Raw genomic sequence first — 20,737 nt, forward strand, 5'->3', positions numbered from 1 at the left:
TCAGGTCTCGACCGAGAGCTGCTGCCCCATGGATTTTCGGGGCCTGGCATCTTTAACTTCGAACACTATGAGCTCGAAATTCCTCCACCTGCTAGTTATCCTGCAGCACAGTCGTGTGCCTGCTGCGATGGGCTACACGTCACAGTCATGAGAGAAAACTGACCAGAATCTCGGACTTTGAGAGAGTTGCATTTATATAGAACCTTTCACGACCTTAGGACGTCCCAAAGCGCTTTACAGCCAATGAGGTACCTTTGATGTGCAGTCAACATAAGAACATAAGAACATAAGAAATTGGAGCAGGAGTAGGCCAATCGGCCCCTCGAGCCTGCTCCGCCATTCAATAAGATCATGGCTGATCTGATCCCAACCACAAATCTAAAGAACACAAGAAGTCGGAGCAGGACCCGGCCACATAGCCCCTGGGCCCTCTCCGCCACCCACAGGGCATTGACCGATCCGAACTCAGCTTCATGTCCAATTTCCTGCCCGCTCCCCATAACCCCTAATTCCCTTTACTTCTAGTCACAGTTGTAATGTAGGAAACGCGGCAGCCAATCTGTGCACAGCAAGGTCTTACAAACAGTAATGTGATAATGACCAGGTTATCTGTTTTAGTGATGTTGGTTGAGGGATACATATCGGCCAGGACACTGGGGAGAACTCCCCTACTCTTCTTCAAAAATAGTGCCCTGGGATCTTTTACATCCACTTGAAAGGATAGATGGGGCCTCGGTTTAATGTCTCATCCGAAAAACTGCACCTTCGACAGTGCAGCACTCCCTCAGTACTGCACAGGAGTGTCAGCCTTGATTTTGTGCTCAAGTCTCTGGAGTGGGACTTGAACCCACAACCTTCTGACACAGAGGCAAGAGAGATACCCACTGAACCACGGCTGAAACTATTGGTTAAGTAACTTAGGACTGTATAACTTTATAAAGAAGGGAGTGGCGTTTTACCATTGGCCGTACACGCCAGGTACTCACTCCCATGTGGTACCAGTCACTCAAGGACGTTTCAGTGGCAATTCCTGTGTATGTACACACTAAATTAAAAAGACATCAATTCTCCATTTGGGTTCTTTAAATCCCAAAATTGGAATCCTTTAGGTCCAGCAGTGGTCATGGTTTTTATGAGCTGTCTCAATCCAATTCTGAAAGCGCCCCTTAGCTTTAGCACCAGTTGGCATTAAATTGCAAATCCCGTTCAGAGAAGCCACGGATTGCCTGATGTAAGAAATGGGAAAATGTCCCCTAAATGTATTGAGGGAAACTCCTTTGAGACTTGGGTTGAGCACCTTGTTGGCACAGAGTGGAGAGGACTTTACTCAGCATCTGTGCGTGTTATATCTAACCTGGGAGTGAGCGTCCAATAAGAGCACAGGGTTCCCGAAATGGGAAGTGTCCCATTTCCCAAGAGCTAACGGCTTGATGAGCACAAAACTTTTCAAACGAAGAGGAACTCTCACGATCAGGACCCCTTTCGAACAGCGAATCTCTGGGTTACTGGTATGGCTAGCGTAGGGGACCAGCATTAGCTACAGTAGAGGCACAGTCGTTGAGCAGACTCAACTGTGAATTGGGTCTGGGCTTAAAAGCCATGTCTGTAATGACCAATCCGTCAAGTCATTGAATATGGGTTTCCCAACCCTTTCTGCTGTGCACTGACCTCAAGTGCCAGTGAGTCTACACCAGGTGCTCTCACCTTGAAGTGCTGAAGACCGTGTAGACTAGAGGGTTCCTGCGATCTCTTGTCTGGAGGAAGAAGACATCCCCTGGTAAAAAATAAAACATACAAGCAGAGCTTTACTCACTAAACGATCATCGGGTAACAAGCTATTAAAGTCTGGAGATCTTCTCGTTTCATGGCCAATCTTTAATGGAGTGGGAGTAATCATAAAGATAGGCAGCACTGTAAGCAGTGTAGACGGAACCATAAAATTACAGAGAGATATTAATAGATTAAGTGAATGGGCAAAACTGTGGCAAATGGTTTTCAATGTAGGCAAGTGTGAGGTCATCCACTTTAGACCTAAAAAGGAAAGATCAGAGTACTTTCTAAATGGTGAAAAGCTCGAAACAGCGAAAGTCCAAAGAGACTTAGGGGTCCACGTACACAGATCACTAAAATGTCATGGACAGGTACAGAAAATAATCAAAAAGGCTAATGGAATGCTGGCCTTTTCTTTATTCGTTCATGGGATGAGGGCATCGCTGGCAAGGCCAGCATTTATTGCCCATCGTTAATTGCCCTTGAGAAGGTCGTGGTGAGCCGCCGCCTTGAATCGCTGCAGTCCGTGTGGTGACGGTTCTCCCACAGTGCTGTTAGGAAGGGACTTCCAGGATTTTGACCCAGCGACGATGAAGGAATGGCAATATATTTCCAAGTCGGGATGGTGTGTGACTTGGAGGGGAACGTGCAGGTGGTGTTGTTCCAATGTGCCTGCTGCCCTTGTCGTTCTAGGTGGTACAGGTCCCGGGTTCGGTTTATATCTAGAGGACTAGAATTTATACAAAGCCACACCTGAAGTACTGTGTTCAGTTCTGGGCACCGCATCTTAGGAGGGACATATTGGCCTTGGAGGGAGTGCAGCGTAGATTTACTAGAATGATTCCTGGACTCCAAGGGTTAAATTACGAGGGGATATTACACAAACTAGGGTTGTATTTCCTGAAATTCAGAAGATTAAGGGGTAATTTGATCAAAGTTTTCAAGATAATAAGATAATCTGTTTTAGGTGCTGGTTGAGGGATAAATACTGGCCGGGACAACGGGGAGAACACCCCTGCTCTTCTTCAAAATAGTGCCATGGGATTTTATACATCCACCTGAGAGGGCAGACGGGGCCTCGGTTTAACATCTCACCCAAAAGGACAATACCTCTGACAGAGCAGTGCTCCCAGCCTGGATTTTGTGCTGGAGTGGGTCTTGAACCCACAACCTTCTAGACTCAAAGGTGAGAGTGCTACCCGCTGAACCACAGCTGACACAAGTAAGTTCACTATCTCAATTGAGCCATCAGTTGAAGGTGTTGAATCAATTTCCTTCCACACAGAGAGGGAGGGACGATCAGAACAAGCAATCATACGAAAAGACAGCAAATTACCACACGGTCCAGCAGGCCTGTCCCATACTGTCATGGTGCAACACAACACCACGACCCCCCCACCCCCGACATTGTCCCCACATCACTCCCCCGCAACCAGCTACACAATCTCCTGAGAGAGGCAAAAACTCAGGAGATTTTAAAAAAAGGTCAATTTAGAGGGAAAAAAATCTGGGAAATTCCTCTCTGACCAACAAAGGCGATCAAACAAGTTCCCGGAGACCACAGTGGCTGGTCGATGCATCGTCCAATGACCCTCCTATTCTTTGTACGCCACAGTTAGGAACTTGTCGAGCTCCCTTTTGAACCCTTGCAGTCAACATGCGTTCGCTGCGCGAGCCAGAAACTTATTGCAGAGGTCGGCAACTCTCTGTGAAACCTCCTGACACCTAACCTAGTTCTACACTGACAGGCTGGGGCTCCTCTCCAGAAAAGAGAAGGCTGAGGGGTGACCTGATTGAGGACTTTAATATAATGAAAGAGTTTGTTGGATGTAGAGAAAATGTTTCCACTTGAGGGGGAGTCCAAAACTGGAGGTCATAAATATAAAATAGAAGCTAATAAATCCAATAGGGAATTCGGGAGAAACTTCTTCACCCAGAGAGTGGTTAGAATGTGGAACTTGCTACCACAAGGAGTAGTTGAGGCGAATAACATAGATGCATTTAAAGGGAAGCTAGATAAACACATGAGGGAGAAAGGAATAGAAGGATATGTTGATAGGGTTGGATGAGACTCATGTGGAACAAAAATGCCGGCACAGACCAGTTGGGCCAAATGGCCTGTTTCTGTACTGTAGTTTCGATGTAACTCGATGTAAGTTATATGGGGGTCCTCTAGTCCTCCCTAACCTACCTAACTTAAATAGGCTATCCACAAGGAACAAAGCTTAGTCCTTTCATTATTTTGAAGAATGCAATCAAACAAACTTCTCATGGGTTGGTCATTCCCAGATGGATGTAAAAGCTCCCACGGCACTTTTCAAAGAAGAGCAGAAGAGTTCTCCTCGGTGTCCTGGGCCGTTATTTATCCTTCAACCAACATCACTAAAACAGATGATCTGGTCATTATCACATTGCTGTTTGTGGGACCTTGTTGTGTGCAAATTAGCTGTCCGGATACACCAGTGACTACATTTCAAAAGTACTTCATTGGCTGTAAAGCGCTTTGGGACGTCCTGAAGTCGTGAAAGGTGCTATATAAATGCAAGTCTTTCTTTCTTTTCTTATAGGCCAATTACCACACCACATGGACTGCGATGAGGTGTTTTTTTCCTCCTTATGCCTCTGGGAAGCACCGTGGGGTGTTTTAACGGCACTGTTGCTGTTGTGTTGGGTAGACGGAGAGGGGAACACTTTAAAACCAAAGAGTAAAGCTACTTACTGAGCTCATCAAAATGAGTGTCGATCCCTTCATTTCCTGGGACCGAGCAGATTAGCCGAGCTTTCAGAAATGTGGTCCACTTATTCACCAGGCTCCTCAGGCCCCCATGGTCATTCTGAAATAAATTGAAAGATTTTTGGATAGGTAACGGCGGCCTAAACGCCCGACACAGGCATCTGCCATTCGCACTGACAATAGTCCTCACAGTCAGACACAATCCGCAGCAGTACTGTGGGAGCCTCCCTTCAAGACATAATGGGGTAAGTTGTCCGAGTCCAACGTCCAGTGGGAGTCGCGCTCAGGCTTGAGCGGTGATTGGAGAATCAACAATAACAACTGCTTGCATTTATATGGCGCCTTTAACGAGTAAAACGTCTCAAGATGCTTCACAGGAACGATTATCAAACAAAATTTGACCCCGAGCCACATAAGGAGATATTAGGATAGATGACCAAAAGCTTGGTCAAAGAGGTAGGTTTTAAGGAGCGTCTTAAAGAAGGAGAGAGAGGCAGAGAGGTTTAGGGAGGGAATTCCAGAGCTTAGGGGCTAGGCAGCTGAAGGCACGGCCGCCAATGGTGGAGCGATGAAAATCGGGGATGTGCTAGATGCCAGAATTGGAGGAGTGCAGAGATCTCGGAGGGTTGTAGGGCTGGAGGAGGTTACAGAGTTAGGGAGGGGCGAGGCCATGGAGGGATTTGAAAACAAGGGCGAGAATTTAAAAATCGAGGTGTTACTGGTCCGGGAGCCAATGTAGGTCAGCGAGCACAGGGGTGATGGGTGAACTTGACTTGGTGCAAGTTAGGATACGGGCATCAAGGTTACAGAGGGTGCAAGGTGGGAGGCCGGCCAGGAGAGCATTAGAATAGTCGAGTCTAGAGGTAACAACGGCAGGGATGGGGGTTCAGCAGCAGGTAAGCTGAGGCAGGGGCAGAGGTGAGCACATCTGATGCCGGGAGCTCCCAATATTCCCTGGTATTAATTTCAACGGCCTGGCAGATCAGGTGCCTAATTCCCCAGTCAATGCTCCTCCGTCTGAGGGAGACTCCCGCTGGGCCAAGATTCCTGGGAAGTTTATCCATGTACAATTCAATTGTAATGATGGATTTGAACTGTGTACCAGAAACATCTGTTGGCAAACTGGTAGAGATGGTATAATCACTGTCATCATTAGTGGGACCACGCCTGGAAAGAAACTATTAAAAATTGGAAAAAGTTTAAAAAGGCACCATTTTCATGATACAAATAACTGTCATTGAACAGTTATTCTAGGATAAAGCTCTATGATGGTATCCTCTTGTTATTCTTTGAATTTGTAATTTGTTTTTTCAAGGAAGAACCATCTTCTTGCCAATTCTGAGACAAGGGCTTGGAAATATGATGCTTTATAGATTCATGTTCAGCCCAAAGCTTCCCTGCTCCTCATTGCTTTGAGGGGAGTTGCTTTGAGGGGAGTTGCTTTGAGGGGAGTTGCTTTGAGGGGAGTTGCTTTGAGGGGTGCCGGAGATAGGAAAGATCCCAGAACCCCGGTTTTTCTAATTGGATTTAGAATTTTTCTTTCCCTAAATAAATTAAGACGAGGCTGTTAATTTTCGATGACTTTGTATATGTGCATGTGTAGTGACATTGGGCGAGGGCAGGATTAACCCCTATGGGAGAATAGCCACTTGGGCAAGGTATCAGTGAGTGGGCAACACCCACAGAACTGCAACCCAGTAACAGTCAGCGGTTCAAGAAAGGAGGGGAGTGGGGTCAAGGAAAGAGAAACAGAAGGCTGGTTATCATTTAATTGTTAAACAGTGTCCCTGAGGGTTTAACTGGTTCTCTTTAAGCAAATTGCTTTCTTGGTGCATTCAGTACCTGATGCTGAATATACCAAATCATCTCGAAACAGATATTAATCTTCTGTGTACAGTCACAACATTGCCCTTCAAGGACTCTTCTGCAGTGTTTTTGTACCCAGTCCAAAGATTAATGCATGATGAAAATTTTCCATTCCCTTCAGAGTGATCTATTAATAACCCAAGCCTTGGTCTGGTTCTGTTCTGTAATATTCAGCGCTGTCTTTTCATAGAGTTTTCCTTTTTAATTGAATCGCCTAAGTGAAGGTCTCAGTGACGTTAAGGTTAAAACGAGAAGACGAGAGGGGAGAGCTTCCTCTTTGTTGGGCCTCGGGAGCCCTTCAGCCCCCCCCCAGGAGCAGCAAAGAGGATGGGGCGGGGGGGGGGGGGCAAGGAGCCACCGTGTGACATCTCCGACCCCCACTACACTAGCCTGGGATTTCCTGGGGGGGGTTCCCCAATGGAACGTAACTGGGCCTGCACCTGTAGTAAGTACACGGTCCAGCACCAGCTGAGGTGGGAGAGGCATTCCCGGACTCACGCCTCATGTTTCCTCTTCCTCAGGCTGTGGTGTTCCCATTGGAGGGGCACCTGAAGAAACCTGGCGGCTGGGCTCGCTCCCGGGTTGGCTGGGGTTCCAGGAGACAGACCAAAGTCTCACGGGGTCAAAGGTACTACAGCATTCCCCCATTTCCCCCCCCGCAGACGATCGTCGGGCCTCAAGAGCCTGCTACTGTTGGTTGCAGCTATGCCCCTATTTCCACCCCCAATCCCATTGCAAGGCCCTGTCAAGAGAGCGGGCATGTGCCTGGGGCATATAAATGGCTCAAGTCAGAAAAGGCGTGGACACCTCTCCTCACAGGTGGAGGTAGCTGTCCATCAGCCCCCAGGGTCTTGGTGAGAAAATCGGCCCCATTGATAAACCAACAGGTAGTGGTTAAGGACTCCCTCTGGTGGCTTAGCTGATTAGTAGCTCAGCAATACAGGCTCGGATGGTCCCAGGTTTGATCTCTGGACTGTGCAGAGCTGGCTGATCTCAGAATGAAGCTGCAGTATGGGATTCACATTATAGAATCGGAACCGCTGGGCTAGAGAGGGTAAGATCATCCGGCAGCACGGGCTCAAAGATAAGGGTTGTGAGTTCAAGTCCCACTCCAGAGACTTGAGCACAAAATCCAGGCTGACACTCCAGTCCCAGTACTGAGGGAGCGCCGCACTGTCGGAGATGCCATCTTTCGGATGAGACGTTAACTGCCCTCTCAGATGGACGTAAAAGATCCCACAGCACTATTTCGAAGAAGAGTAGGGGAGTTCTCCCCGGTGTCCTGGTCAATATTTATCCCTTCACCAACATCACAAAAACAGAATATCTGGTCATTATCTCATTACTGTTTGTGGGATCTTGCTGTGCGCAAATTAGTTGCTGCATTTCCTACATTACAACAGTGACTACACTTCAAAAATACTTAATTGGCTGTAAAGCGCTTTGGGACGTCCTGAGGTTGTGAAAGGCGCTATATAAATGCAAGTCTTTCTCTCTTAAACATCCTTCCCTGATTACATCTGTAAAAAAAAAGGTGTGTAATGTAACTCTCTTCTCAATTTGTTAACAGCAGCCTATTAAAGTCCTAATACCAGCTCTTTACCAGTACATGACAGCATCATAACACCAATCAGCTGCTCCTGCAATCAGCGTGATTTGTCTCAATTTTACCTGCAACTGTCCTGTGACTGTTGGCTAAATCTCCATTGACAGATCACTAGCTCAACTACCTGGTGTAGTCATCGCTTCAGACCTCCCAACCACAGACCAGGCCGAGACGGAGGGCCGTTTCCGCCACACCCCTCCGTCCTCTATGGCCCCGGTTGGGTAGAGGTCACAAGTTCCCATCTCCGCCACCAAAGCACCGCTTACCCACCCGGCATAGCTGGCCGACTCGCGAGAAGGTGGACTTCCCCAGATTCTGCCCTTCCACCGCCATCTCTCGGAAAAAGAAGTAGATCTTGTCGTCGTCGGGATTGTCGCTCTCGGGAATCCAGAAGGAACCAACGAACTTGGGGTCTGTGCGGAGAGAAACAAGATTAAATGCGGGGAAGGTGGGGGGGGGGGGGGGGGGGGGGAGAGCGGAGTAGGTGTCACGAATTTCTGGCTTGCAAGGTGGAAACCACAAATTGGCAACACAATGGGTCGGATTTTGCTGCGGGTGGCGAATGAATGGCACCAGCCATTCGTGAGGTTTGCTCTTGCCCGATGAGCTTTTTCCACGGCAAGTTGCTGTCAATGGGACCCCCCACGCTCTACAGGGCATCTGGGACCTGTGTGGACAGGGCAAGCCGCTGTGTATCTCCTTAACCAATCAGATGTGAAGAATTGTTAATAACAGCGTAGTCAGAACCAGGAAGTGTAAGTTAGAACAGTTAGAATTCAATGTCAAATCAGGTACAGTAGTGAAATAAAGAGAGGGAAAGAAAGATTGGATTAAGAGACAGGGATAAAAGAGACAGAGGAAAAAGTAAGAAAAAAATGTTATTTACATTTTTTTTAAATGTCCAACAATAATTAAAAGCTGAAGGAATGAGATTCCACACTTGTAAAAGTTAATATTCAGTGTCAGAGAGGTTGTTTGGTAGTAATTAAGACTTACCACACTGTTAAAAGGTACTTAGACTGGAATGGACAAGCCCTAACTTTTATTGGCGAGTTCAGTCAGTATCTATGAGGTAAGTACAGGAACTTCACACCGTTGAACGGTGAGTCAGACAGCGAGATTTTCACGCAGATTTTGGAGGAGCAGGGCACCTCAGACAGCAACTTCCTGATTTCCGCGTTTAACTGGCATGTGTGGTCACCAGAAGTTTCAGTCCAATTTGCACATAAATAACGATGAGCGCTGTTAGCCTGTCCGCTATTTTTACAGCAAAATCTATCTTCACGGATAGTTGCAATATAAGATGATGATAGAAAATGCAAATATTGTTCCACTTCAAAAAGAATCCATTTTGAAGCATGATGCAAAATATTAACATTAAATTATACATTAATAATTAGTTTAAAATTGCTTCATACATAAACTGTAAAACTCATGTTGTACAATAAACATCCTGATGGTGGAGCAAAGTAGCAATGAATTGGAACCCAAAAGAGAACTTGAGCCATAAAATCTGTGCTTCTCTGTCCTCCCGTTACTCAAGTCTTTTTCCATTTCTCTCTGCCCCAGTTTCTCTCTCTCCTGTCCTCAGCCTTCCTTTGTCCATCTCCATTCCTCAGCCTCTCTCCCCCAGCTTTCTATCTCAATTCTCCTTAACTTTTTTCCCTTTCTGCTCCTCAGCCTCTCCCTCTCTTTCCCCTCCTCTCTCTCTTTCCCCTCCTCAGCCTCTCTCTTTCCCCTCCTCTCTCTTTCCCCTCCTCAGCCTCTCTCTCTCTTTCCCCTCCTCTCTCTACCCTCCTCAGCCTCTCTCTTTCCCCTCCTCTCTCTTTCCCCTCCTCAGCCTCTCCCTCTCTTTCCCCTCCTCTCTCTCTTTCCCCTCCTCAGCCTCTCTCTTTCCCCTCCTCTCTCTTTCCCCTCCTCAGCCTCTCTCTCTCTTTCCCCTCCTCTCTCTCTACCCTCCTCAGCCTCTCCCTCTCTCTCTTTCCCCTCCTCAGCCTCTCTCTCAACCCTCCTTTTTCTACCCTCCTCAGCCTCTTTATCTTTCCCCTCCTCAGCCTCTCTCTCAACCCTCCTCTTTCTACCCTCCTCAGCCTCTCTCTCTCTCTTTCCCCTCCTCAGCCTCTCTCTCTCTTTCCCCTCCTCAGCCTCTCTCTCTCTCTCTCTCTCTTTTCCCTCCTCAACCTCTCTCTCTTTCCCCTCCTCTCTCTCTACCCTCCTCAGCCTCTCTCTCTCTCTCTCTTTCCCCTCCTCTCTCTTTTCCCTCCTCAATCTCTCTCTCTCTCTCTTTCCCCTCCTCTCTCTCTACCCTCCTCAGCCTCTCTCTCTCTTTCCCCTCCTCAGCCTCTCTCTCTCTTTCCCCTCCTCTCTCTTTCCCCTCCTCTCTCTCTCCCCTCCTCTCGCTCTCTCCCCTCCTCTCGCTCTCTCTCTCCCCTCCTCTCTCTCTCTCTCCCCCCCCCCTCCTCTCTCTCTCTCCCCTCTTCTCTCTCTCTCCCCTCCTCTGCCTTTCTCCTTCTACTCTTTCCCAGACTCTCTCCCTCTCTGTTTCTCATTCTGCCTTATTCCTCTTGGAATAATTTAAAAGCTCAGGAGCAGTCTGTAACCCACGCTGCTGGTCAAACCCTCTACAGTATTTCTTTAAAGGGACAATTCTGCAAACAATCCAGGCCTGGTTCTCCGACACACGCCCCCCTCCCCCCCCGTGAGCTCAGCTCTCCGACGGTGACAGGGGGTCACGGAATTGCCCCTTCAAATCTTGCACCCCCACATGGCACAAAATACTGGGCTGAGTTAGTAGCAAGCAGGCCTGTGCCAGTCATTCACCGCCTGGCACCTCTGCCAACCTGTTAAAGAGAAAATGCTGGCAACCACTCAGCAGGTCGATCAGCACCTGTGGGGAGAACGGACAAGTTTCCGATTTCAGGCGCGGTTCAGGGGCGGGACTGGCTCTCACCGTTCAGCCAGCGCGAGTCATGCTGCTCCGTCCTGATGGAATGACGCCGTCCCAGGCTGCGGAAGATGGTGAAATCCCGGCCCATCAAATCGGTAGCGACGCCGGAGTACAGCTCCTCGCCTGAAGGTGCGGCACACAGGAAGAAACGTTATTAACCGGCGGCACTCGTGGTTACTCTGGTATTTAATCATCTCCCAACCGCTCAGTGCCACCATTCAACTGCACACCAGAATCGGTCACCATCTACCACAGGGGCTCAACTCTTGACTTCAAGTTTCCGCCAGGGAGCCCCCACCTCCTCCTACACCCCCTCCTCCTACCCCCCCCCACCTCCTCCTACACCCCCTCCTCCTACCCCCCCCCACCTCCTCCTACACCCCCTCCTCCTACCCCCCCCCACCTCCTCCTACACCCCCTCCTCCTCCTACACCCCCTCCTCCTCCTACACCCCCTCCTCCTACTCCCCCTACCCCCCCCTCCTCCTACCCCCCCCTACCCCCCTCCTCCTACCCCCCCTCCTCCTACTCCCCCTACCCCCCTCCTCCTACCCCCCTCCACTACCTCCTACCCCTCCCACCTCCTCCTCCCCTCCCCACCTCCTCCCCCCTCCCCACCTCCTCCTCCTACCCCCCTCCCCACCTCCTACTACCCCCCTCCCCACCTCCTCCTACCCACACCCCGCACCTCCTCCTACCTACCTCCCCCCCCCGCCAAGTTGGAAACTCAGGCATCCTCTGAGCGTGAATTTCTGAACATTGTGGCGTGCACAAGGATGGAGGTGAGGCTCCCTGCTGGAACCGTACAGTCAGGTAATGACCCCCCCACCTCATGCGCCTGTGTGCTGAAGCTCAGTGGATGCCCTCAGTCCAGAGACACTGGGCTGCACCCCTCACCCCCCAATAAACCACACGCAGTGGAGTGAAATTAGACCGCTTTCACTCCACGAGATCCAGCTCTGAGCTCCCCTGGCACCAGGCACCTCCTTGAGATGCGTCTCAGTAATTCATCCAGCAAGGACTGGGTCACAGGGTAAATACGGACAAGGGAGGCCATTTGACCCGTCTTAGCTCATCCATCCAGAAAAACTGACAGTCCGCTCCGTCTTTCGGATGAGACGTTAAAAACCGAGGCCCTGTCTGCCCTCTCGGGTGGATATAAAAGATCCCATTTCGAAGAAGAGCAGGGGAGTTCTCCCTGGTGTCCTGGCCATCATTTATCACTCAACCAACATCACTGAAAAAGCCCATTATGTGGTCAGTAGCTGTTTGTGGGATCTTGCTGTGCACAAATTGGCTGTCCCGTTTCCTACATTTCAACAGTGACTACACTTCAAAAAATACTTCATTGGCTGTAAAGCGCTTTGGGACATCATGAGGTTGTGAAAGCCGCTGTAGAATTGCAAGTTCTTTCTTTCTTTCAATGAATCCCGTGAAGATCCTGAAGATTGATGGAGCTGACGCCATTCATGGGCACCAACTCTTGTGTTCCAGAGTGATTGACAGCCCACTCCGCAGAGGTGGAACAAATGTATGCTTATGGCTGTGGCCTGCGAACATTACCTTCCCTGGTATCGCCAGTGCACATGTTGCAATCAAACTGCACGCTCAAAGGAAAATCTACTTTAGGTTAACGTGAACGCTAACTTGATCTTTCAAAAAGGGTGTATGGATAAACCCAGTAACTGCAGGCCAGTCAGTTTAACCTCGGTGGTGGGGAAGCTTTTAGAAACGATAATCTGGGACAAAATTAATAGTCACTTGGACAAGCATGGATTAATTAAGGAAAGCCAGCACGGATTTGTTAAAGGCAAATTGTGTTTAACTAACTTGAGTTTTTTGATGAAATAATAGAAGGTTGATGAGGCCAATGACTGTCTATGTTGGACTTTCAAAAGGCGTTTGATAAAGTGCCACATAATAGGCTTGTCAGCAAAGTTGAAGCCCATGGAATAAAAGGGGCAGTGGCAGCATGGATACGAAACTGGCTAAGTGACAGGAAACAGAGAGTAGTGAACGGCTGTTTTTCGGACTGGAGGAAGGTATATAGTGGTGTTTCCCAGGGGTCCGTACTAGGACCACTGCTTTCCTTGATATATATTAATGACTTGGACTTTGGTGTACTGGGCACAAGTTCAAAATTGACAGATGACACAAAACTTGGAAGTGTAGTAAACAGTGAGGAGGATAGTGATAGACTTCAAGAGGACATAGACAGGCTGGTGGAATGGGCGGACATGGTGGCAGATGGAATTTAAAGCAGAGAAGTGCGAAGTGATACATTTTGATAGGGAGAACAAGGAGAGGCAATATAAACTAAAGAGTACAATTCTAAAAGGGGGTGCAGGGACAGAGAGACCTGGGGGTATATGTGTACAGGTCATTGAAGGTGGCAGGGCAGGTTGAAAAAGTGGTTAAAAAAGCATACGGGATCCTGGGGTTTTACAAATAGAGGCATAGAGTACAAAATCAAGGAGGTTATGGTGAACCTTTATAAAACACTGGTTCAGCCACAACTGGAGTATTATGTCCAATTCTGGGCACCGCACTTTAGGAAGGATGTGAAGGCTTTAGAGAAATTGCAGAAAAGATTTACTAGAACGGTTCCAGGGAGGAGGGACTTCAGTTACGTGGATAGATTGGAGAAGCTGGGATTGTTCTCCTTAGAGCAAAGGAGGTTGAGAGGAGATTTGATAGAGGTGCTCAAAAATCATGAGGGATCTGGTCAGAGTAGATAGAGAGAAATTGTTCCCAATGGCGGAAGGGTTGAGTACCAGAGGACACAGATTTAAGGTGATTGGCAAAAGAACCAAAGGCGACATGAGGAGAAACTTCTTTACGCAGTGAGTAGTTATGATCTGAAATGCGCTGCCTGAAATGGTGGGAGGCAGATTCAATCGTGGCTTTCAAAAGGGAATTGGATAAGTACTTGAAGGGAAAAAATTTGCAGGGCTACGGGGAAAGAGCTGGGGAGTGGGACTAGCAGGATTGCTCTTGCAGATAGCTGGCATGGGCTTGACGGGCCGAATGGCCTCCTTCTGTGCTGTAACCATGCTATAATTCTATGATTCTTTCTGCAATTTGCGTAACCCCAATAGTTCCCCAACACCCAGACCCAACCTCTTCTTAAACCCCCCGCAACAGTCAGCTCTCCCAGGCCCCTAATTCCCAAAACCCAATCTCCCATACCCCAGACCACAACACTCCCCAACACGCACCTTCCCAAACCTCAGCACTGCTCAACACCCAACTCTCCCAGACCCCAGCATTCCCCAACACCCAACTCTCCCAGACCCCAGCGTTCCCCAACAGCCAACTCTCCCAGACCCCAGCATTCCCCAACACCCAACTCTCCCAGACCCCAGCGTTCCCCAACACCCAACTCTCCCAGACCCCAGCATTCCCCAACACCCAACTCTCCCAGACCCCAGCGTTCCCCAACACCCAACTCTCCCAGACCCCAGTATTCCCCAACACCCAACTCTCCCAGACCCCAGTATTCCCCAACACCCAACTCTCCCAGACCCCAGTGTTCCCCAACACCCAACTCTCCCAGACCCCAGCATTCCCCAACACCCAACTCTCCCAGACCCGACTTTAGTATTCTCCAACAAATAGCCTTTCTCCTGACCACAACACTCCCAAATACCCAGCCCTCCCAGATCCCTGTCTCTAGCATTCAGCACTCTCCAATACCAGGATCTCTGACCTCAGCATCCCCAACAACCAGCCCTCCCAGAACCCTGAACCCAACATGGATGAACGTCCAGAACTCCCAGACTCCCCGAGTATAATCTTTTCCCATCATCCAGCCCTCCCAGACCGATGATCCAGGGCTCATGTCCCTGAGCTCCAGGCACTCCACACTTACAATTCCCGGGCTCCTACCTTCTCACTTCCACACCAATGAGCCTCGAGCCCCAACCCTGGCAACCCCAAACGCTCCAACTGTGTTACAATGACTCACCGATTAGGATGGAGGTGGACAGGTGTTTGGCATCATAAGGGCTCCTCCCTTTGCCATCTTCAATCTGGTTGAAATCAATCCTGAACTGATGCTCCTGCAGTGAGACACATGAAAGGCTGTTAACCACAGCACAACGAGGGCAATAGGAAGGACCTCAACCAGACAACCCCAAAACGGCCAGTCACAACCGCACACCGACCACACGCGCTGAATACGGTCCAGGTAAGATTGCAGGAAGCAGGGCACACAGTTTAGAAGATGCGACACTCTTTACTTTTAAACTAAAATAAGACATGTTTTGGTTAGACGCCCTTTGAAAAAACCCTGATGTATAACTGCAGCCTCCCCTCCCCTCTCACGCAAAGAGGGAGTACCCAGGACCTTTTCTCTCTTCAGAGCCTGGTGGACAGGTAGGTTGCACAGAAGTGAGTAGGTAGGTAGGGGAAAGGAGGCCATGGGGAAAATCAAGGGTTTTTGACCCTTCCTGGCTGTTGGGGGAAGTGGGTGGTCTGTGTCGGTCAGGAGGGCGAAAGGATGATGACACTGCTGGTCTGTGGAGGGGTGAGAGGTCAACCTGCCCTGGCCAGAATAAGATGGCATCACCCAGTCTCCGCTGCTGGTGCTGCGGCAGCGCCCAGCTGTGTTTGCTAGCGGTTGGGTGGGGCAGGTAGAAAACGCTTCTTGCCGCCAGAGGCACTAATCTCGCCTCACGTACAATACGACGCTTCTGCTGAGGCTGGAGTCGGGGACTGGTTTCTGCTGGGGGTCGGGGGGCCGGCTTCCGCCGGGGGTCGGGGGGGGACGGCTTCCGCCGGGGGTCGGGGGGCCGGCTTCCGCCGGGGGTCGGGGGGCCGGCTTCCACAGGGAGGCGGGGGGCCGGCTTCCGTTGGGAGGCAGGGGGGCCGGCTTCCGCTGGGAGGCAGGGGGGCTGGCTTCCGCCGGGGGTCAGGGGGCCGGCTTCCGCTGGGAGGCAGGGGGGCCGGCTTCCGCTGGGAGGCAGGGGGGCCGGCTTCCGCAGGGGGTCGGGGGGGGGCGGCTTCCGCCGGGGGTCAGGGGGCCGGCTTCCACGGCAGCGGGTGCGCCGTTACCGCAGTCACGAGGCAAACAGGTGCCGGGACGGAGAAAAAGGCAGAGCTTCGATGGAAGAAAACAGACCGGAAGACGAGAAAAAGCAGAAGGAAGAGAAAAGGAAATGAGAAATCAAAGATCCAGCCTCTTGCACCATATTCAAGGGACTGAGGCAATCTGGCTCTAATATAATAACAGAGTGGACCAGTACTGGCTCTGCTACCCGCCAGGAACTTTTCTCTAACGGACTTGGACAGAAATAAATGGAACTGGGATCCGTCAATTTAACCCGGAGTTATCAGAGTGTCAATGTGTTTATTTTTTCTCCTGTCAGTCTCCTCACCATCGTTTTTATAGGGTACTGCCACACTGAAAGTGCTTTTTATCAAGTGCCCACTTGTGTCTGTTTACCCTAGTGCGCTCTCTCCCGAGTGTCCTTGACTGCCTCACATTGCTTGAGCTGCGCTGGGGTCTCCTGGCGTCCCCTGGCACTTGACCCCAGCGGAGCTGAGCACCGCCTGCGCCGAGCTGTGGAGTTGGCCAAGCGGCACCTGTGGTTAACCGTTGCCCATGGCGACACTCAGTCCAGCTAACCACGAATGCTATCCTGCAGGTAACGGGATCCGAAGGGTGATACCACGTGCGGCTAATCGATGCTAACGCTACCCGCATCGTTAGGCAAGTTTTAATCAAAATCACCCACCGGCTCCCTTTAAAGTCTGATGTTAAAACCTCTCTCTCCTCCTTTAAGACACTCCTTAAAACCTACCTCTTTGGCCAAGCTTTTGGTCAGCTGTTCTAATATTTCTTTATGTGGCTCGGTGTCAAATTTTATCTGATAACGCTCCTATGAAGCGCCTTGGGACGTTTTACTACGTTACAGGCGCTATATAAATGCAAGTTTTTGTTGTTGTTGTTGACGTCACCAGATTTGGTCTCTCATTTTCCAAGTAGCTGCCACCTGTTTGATCAAAGATCCTCACCTATATTTTGGGGGGGTGTGGGCAAGAAATATTTACATCCATCAAGGTTGGGGAGTGGAATATTCTCGCACACGTCATCCGCCTGTGGACAATCAGCGTTCGGGGGGCCTTCCCCCCCCACCCCTCGCCCCGGTCTCTGTATCATCGGGGGTCAGTCCCCACCCCCCCACGAAAGGGCCAGTCCTGAGCTCCCACCTGCTGGTGCTTTCGTTGTGCTCGATGGAGCTCTACACCGTGGCCGAGAAACTCTTGCACATTCAGGAATAGCAGCGATGTTTGGGGAAAAGAGAGAGAGGAAACCAGGAGCAAGGGGTACAGTCCCACAGGAACAGTCAGCTAACCAATGCTTCACCCGAGTGACTATTCTCCAAGTGTGAGCCCTGAACGTTGATGGGATATTTGACCGCGCGGGGCATCACATCCCAGGATAGCGATCAGAAGCAGGAACTTTGGCTGGTTTATCTCCTCCCGAGCCCAAGGGCAACACAGCCAACTGTAGATCCAACTGCTGAGATCTACCAAATCAACAAGGACCAGGAATTGAACCTGGGAGCTTCTCATCTATGTGGCTCAGTACAGCACTGAATGGTGCCTTTACCCACTAGACCATTGAGGGAGCTGCAGAAGAAGATTTGGTTCCATCAGGCTGGACTGGGCTTGGCCCGGATCCCAGAGATGAAAGTGCAGTCCTCTAACTCTCTGCACCGCACAGACCAGAGCTTCGGGTTGGCTGCCAATTACTGATTTGCATATTTTGTCGCTCCCTCTGGAACTAACCAGCGATTGCTGCCAAATTTTCAGATGTGGTTTAACGGAGTTGTAACAGTCATAAAACCAACTGAGCATTTCAGTTCCTTTTTATTTTGGCTCTTTGTGCTGTTTGTTCTACATCACATCGAAACATCTGGTCGAGCAAAGATGTCAGCCATGGCTCAGTGGGTAGCACTCCCGCCCCTGACTCAGAAAGTTGTGGGTTCAGAGAGCACAAAATTTAGGCTGTCGTCCAAGCGCAGTACCGAGGGAGTGCTGCACTGTCAGAGGTGCAGTCTTTCCGATGAAACATTAAACTGACCCCCCCCCACCTGCCCTCTCAGGTAGACAGACGTAAAAGATCCCATGGAACTATTTCAAAAAATTGTCCTGGGCCAATGTTTATCCCTCAACCAACATCACTCAACAACAGGTCATCTGGTCGTTATCTCATTGCTGTTGGTGGGACCTTGCTGTGTGCGGATTGGCTGTCGCTTTCTCTACAATATAGTGACGACACTTCAAACGCACGTCATTGTCTGTAAAGTGCTTTGGGACGTCCTGAGGTTATGGAAGGCTCTATATGAATGCAAGTTCTTTCTTTAAACAGAACATAGTAAACCAATTCTTGTAATGACATACTCACTGCCTGAAAGGGTGGTAGAGGCAGAAACCCTCATCCCATTTAAAGAGTACTTGGATTGTGCACTTGAAGTGCCGCAACCTACAAGGCTACGGACCAAGAGCTGGGAAGTGGGATTAGGCTGGGTGGCTCTTTCTCGGCCGGCACAGACATGATGGGCCGAATGGCCTCCTTCTGTGCCGTAAATTTCTATGATACAAGAAGCCTTAATCTATAAAGTCATCCCAAAAATATTATGACAGTTACAGGCATGTTTGTTTTCTCACCATTGTTTGCCGTGTCGTAGGTATGTGGTGGGTGAGATGCACAACAGACACATTACTTGGCTCTAAAGGGAGGAAGGCTGCTCAGATTCTGACACCTGTCACATTGCTGGTGAAATGCTGAGGACGACGACAGCCTTTGATTTTCCTTAACAAGTTTCCTTGCCTCATGTCATCGAGGGGTTGACCGAATACCTGAGATACAATATTCCAATACAACGGATTGGAATTGGGTTAATTTGAGTTCACCCACAGGCATCAAAGGTTCGCACGATTTGGGTGCAAACCTTTCGGGTTATCGACCCACTCCAGAGACCTGTCTATATCCCTTTGCAGACTGTGTTCTCACAGCTTACTTTCCCACCTAGCTTTTTATCATCAGCAAACTTGGATACATTACATTCGGTCCCTTCATTTAAGTCATTAATATAGATTGTCAATAGCTGAGGCCCAAGCACTGATCCTTGCGGCACCCCACTAGTTACAACCTGCCAACCTGAGAATGACCTGTTCATCCCTACTCTCTGTTTTCTGTCCGTTAACCAATCCTCTTCTCCATGCTCCTCCCCCAACCCTATGAGCCCTTATCTTGCGTAACAACCTTTTATGTGGCACCTTATCGAATGCCTTTTGAAAATCCAAATATGACATCCACTGGTTCCCCTTTATCTATCCTGCTAGTTACATCCTCAAAAAACTAAAATTTGTCAAACATTATTTCCCTTTCATAAAACAACGTTGACTCTGCCCAATCATATGATTTTCTAAGTTTAATCGACTTAAACACCTCAATTCGATCACCCCTTAATCTTCTATACTCAAGGGCAGGGCAACATGAACACGGGGAACCTGCGGAGAAGCCAGCAGGGGGCCACAGTGATACATGAGCTCAGTTATGTTGGGTTTGGCAATGCTTTGAATTGTTTTCGTAAAGGGTATCGTCATATCCTCACACAAGAACAGCCAGCCATCCAGGCCATGAGACCTAGCTGAGGAGAGAATTCGAGAGAAATGGCTTGAGAGCAAGACGGAGCAAGAGAGAAAGAGAGAGAGAGAGTGTGAGCAACAAGAGGAGAGGTAGAGATTCCCTGCTGTAAGTAACTAAGTGAAGTATGATGAAACCAGGTTTAATTTATTAATTAGTCCACTGATGGGAATTCTATCATTCTATACTGAGAGTGGATGACAAACGTCTACCTTGGCAACCCCACGGCAGAAGGCTCCTTGGCAGACTGAGGATTAAGTGACACAGAACAATCTAGAGGAGTCAGTCTTGGCTCAGTGGTGATACTTCTGTGTCAGAAGGTTGTGGGTTCAAGTCCCACTCCAGAGACTTGAACACATAATCCAGGCTGACACTTCAGTGCAGTACTGAGGGAGTGCTGCACTGTCGGAGGTGCCGTCTTTCAAAAGGTGTCTTTTGGATAAGACATTAAACCAACTTGTCTACCATCTTGGGTGGACATAAAAGATCCGGTGGCATTATATGAAGAAGAGCAGGGGAGTTCTCTCTGGTGTGCTGGCCAATATTTATCCTTCAACCAACATCAGTAAAACATTGTGGGACCTTGCTGTGTGCAAATTGGCTGCTGCATTTCGCTATTTACAACAGTGACTGCACTTCAAAAATACTGCATTGGCTATAAAGTGTTTCGGGACATCCTGAGGTTGTGCAGGGCGCTATATGAATGCAAGCTTTTTCTTTGTGAGATATAAATAAGCATAAGGGAAGGATGCTATGATTCTCATGCCTGCAACACCGTAAATGCTCAGTATGTCCATAGTGAAATATTTTACATGTTTGTTATGACAGTTTTGTGGTGGCCACATTGGGAGAGAGGGGGGCAGGAGGGAATGGAGGTGGGCAAATTGGGCAGGAGGGACAGGACGCACTGTTGGTGTGGAGCCTCAACACCCTGCTGAGCATAAAATCACAAAGAGCTGTCCATGACTTCCCAACAAGCACAACCAACGGACGGGGGTCCTGGCCGACAGGGGGTGCTCTGAAAAACCGCCTTGTTCGGCAGTTCCTTTATGTTCGTTCCTGGGATTTTCCTTCAATACTTTCACAGCTGCTGCAGACTCTACCCTTGTAATTTGGTATTGAAGACTCGATCGTAAACTCCCTCCTGTCTAACTCT

General features: G+C 49.3%; 1 protein-coding gene across 4 annotated transcripts in view; it reads right to left on the reverse strand.

The window, feature by feature from the left end:
* The window catches only part of sema3b (sema domain, immunoglobulin domain (Ig), short basic domain, secreted, (semaphorin) 3B), a 294,532-nt gene that overhangs the window by 21,152 nt on the left and 252,643 nt on the right, over positions 1-20,737 (reverse strand). For all 4 annotated transcript variants that reach the window (XM_067998440.1, XM_067998438.1, XM_067998441.1 and 1 more), the window contains 5 exons: positions 14,890-14,983; positions 10,927-11,046; positions 8,247-8,389; positions 4,490-4,604; positions 1,705-1,774 (listed from right to left, as the gene is read on the reverse strand). In XM_067998440.1, the coding sequence (XP_067854541.1) occupies positions 1,705-1,774; positions 4,490-4,604; positions 8,247-8,389; positions 10,927-11,046; positions 14,890-14,983 (542 nt within the window). The remainder of the gene's footprint in view (positions 1-1,704; positions 1,775-4,489; positions 4,605-8,246; positions 8,390-10,926; positions 11,047-14,889; positions 14,984-20,737) is intronic.

This window comes from Heptranchias perlo, chromosome 17 (assembly GCF_035084215.1).
Source record: "Heptranchias perlo isolate sHepPer1 chromosome 17, sHepPer1.hap1, whole genome shotgun sequence".
Lineage (NCBI taxonomy): Eukaryota > Metazoa > Chordata > Chondrichthyes > Hexanchiformes > Hexanchidae > Heptranchias > Heptranchias perlo.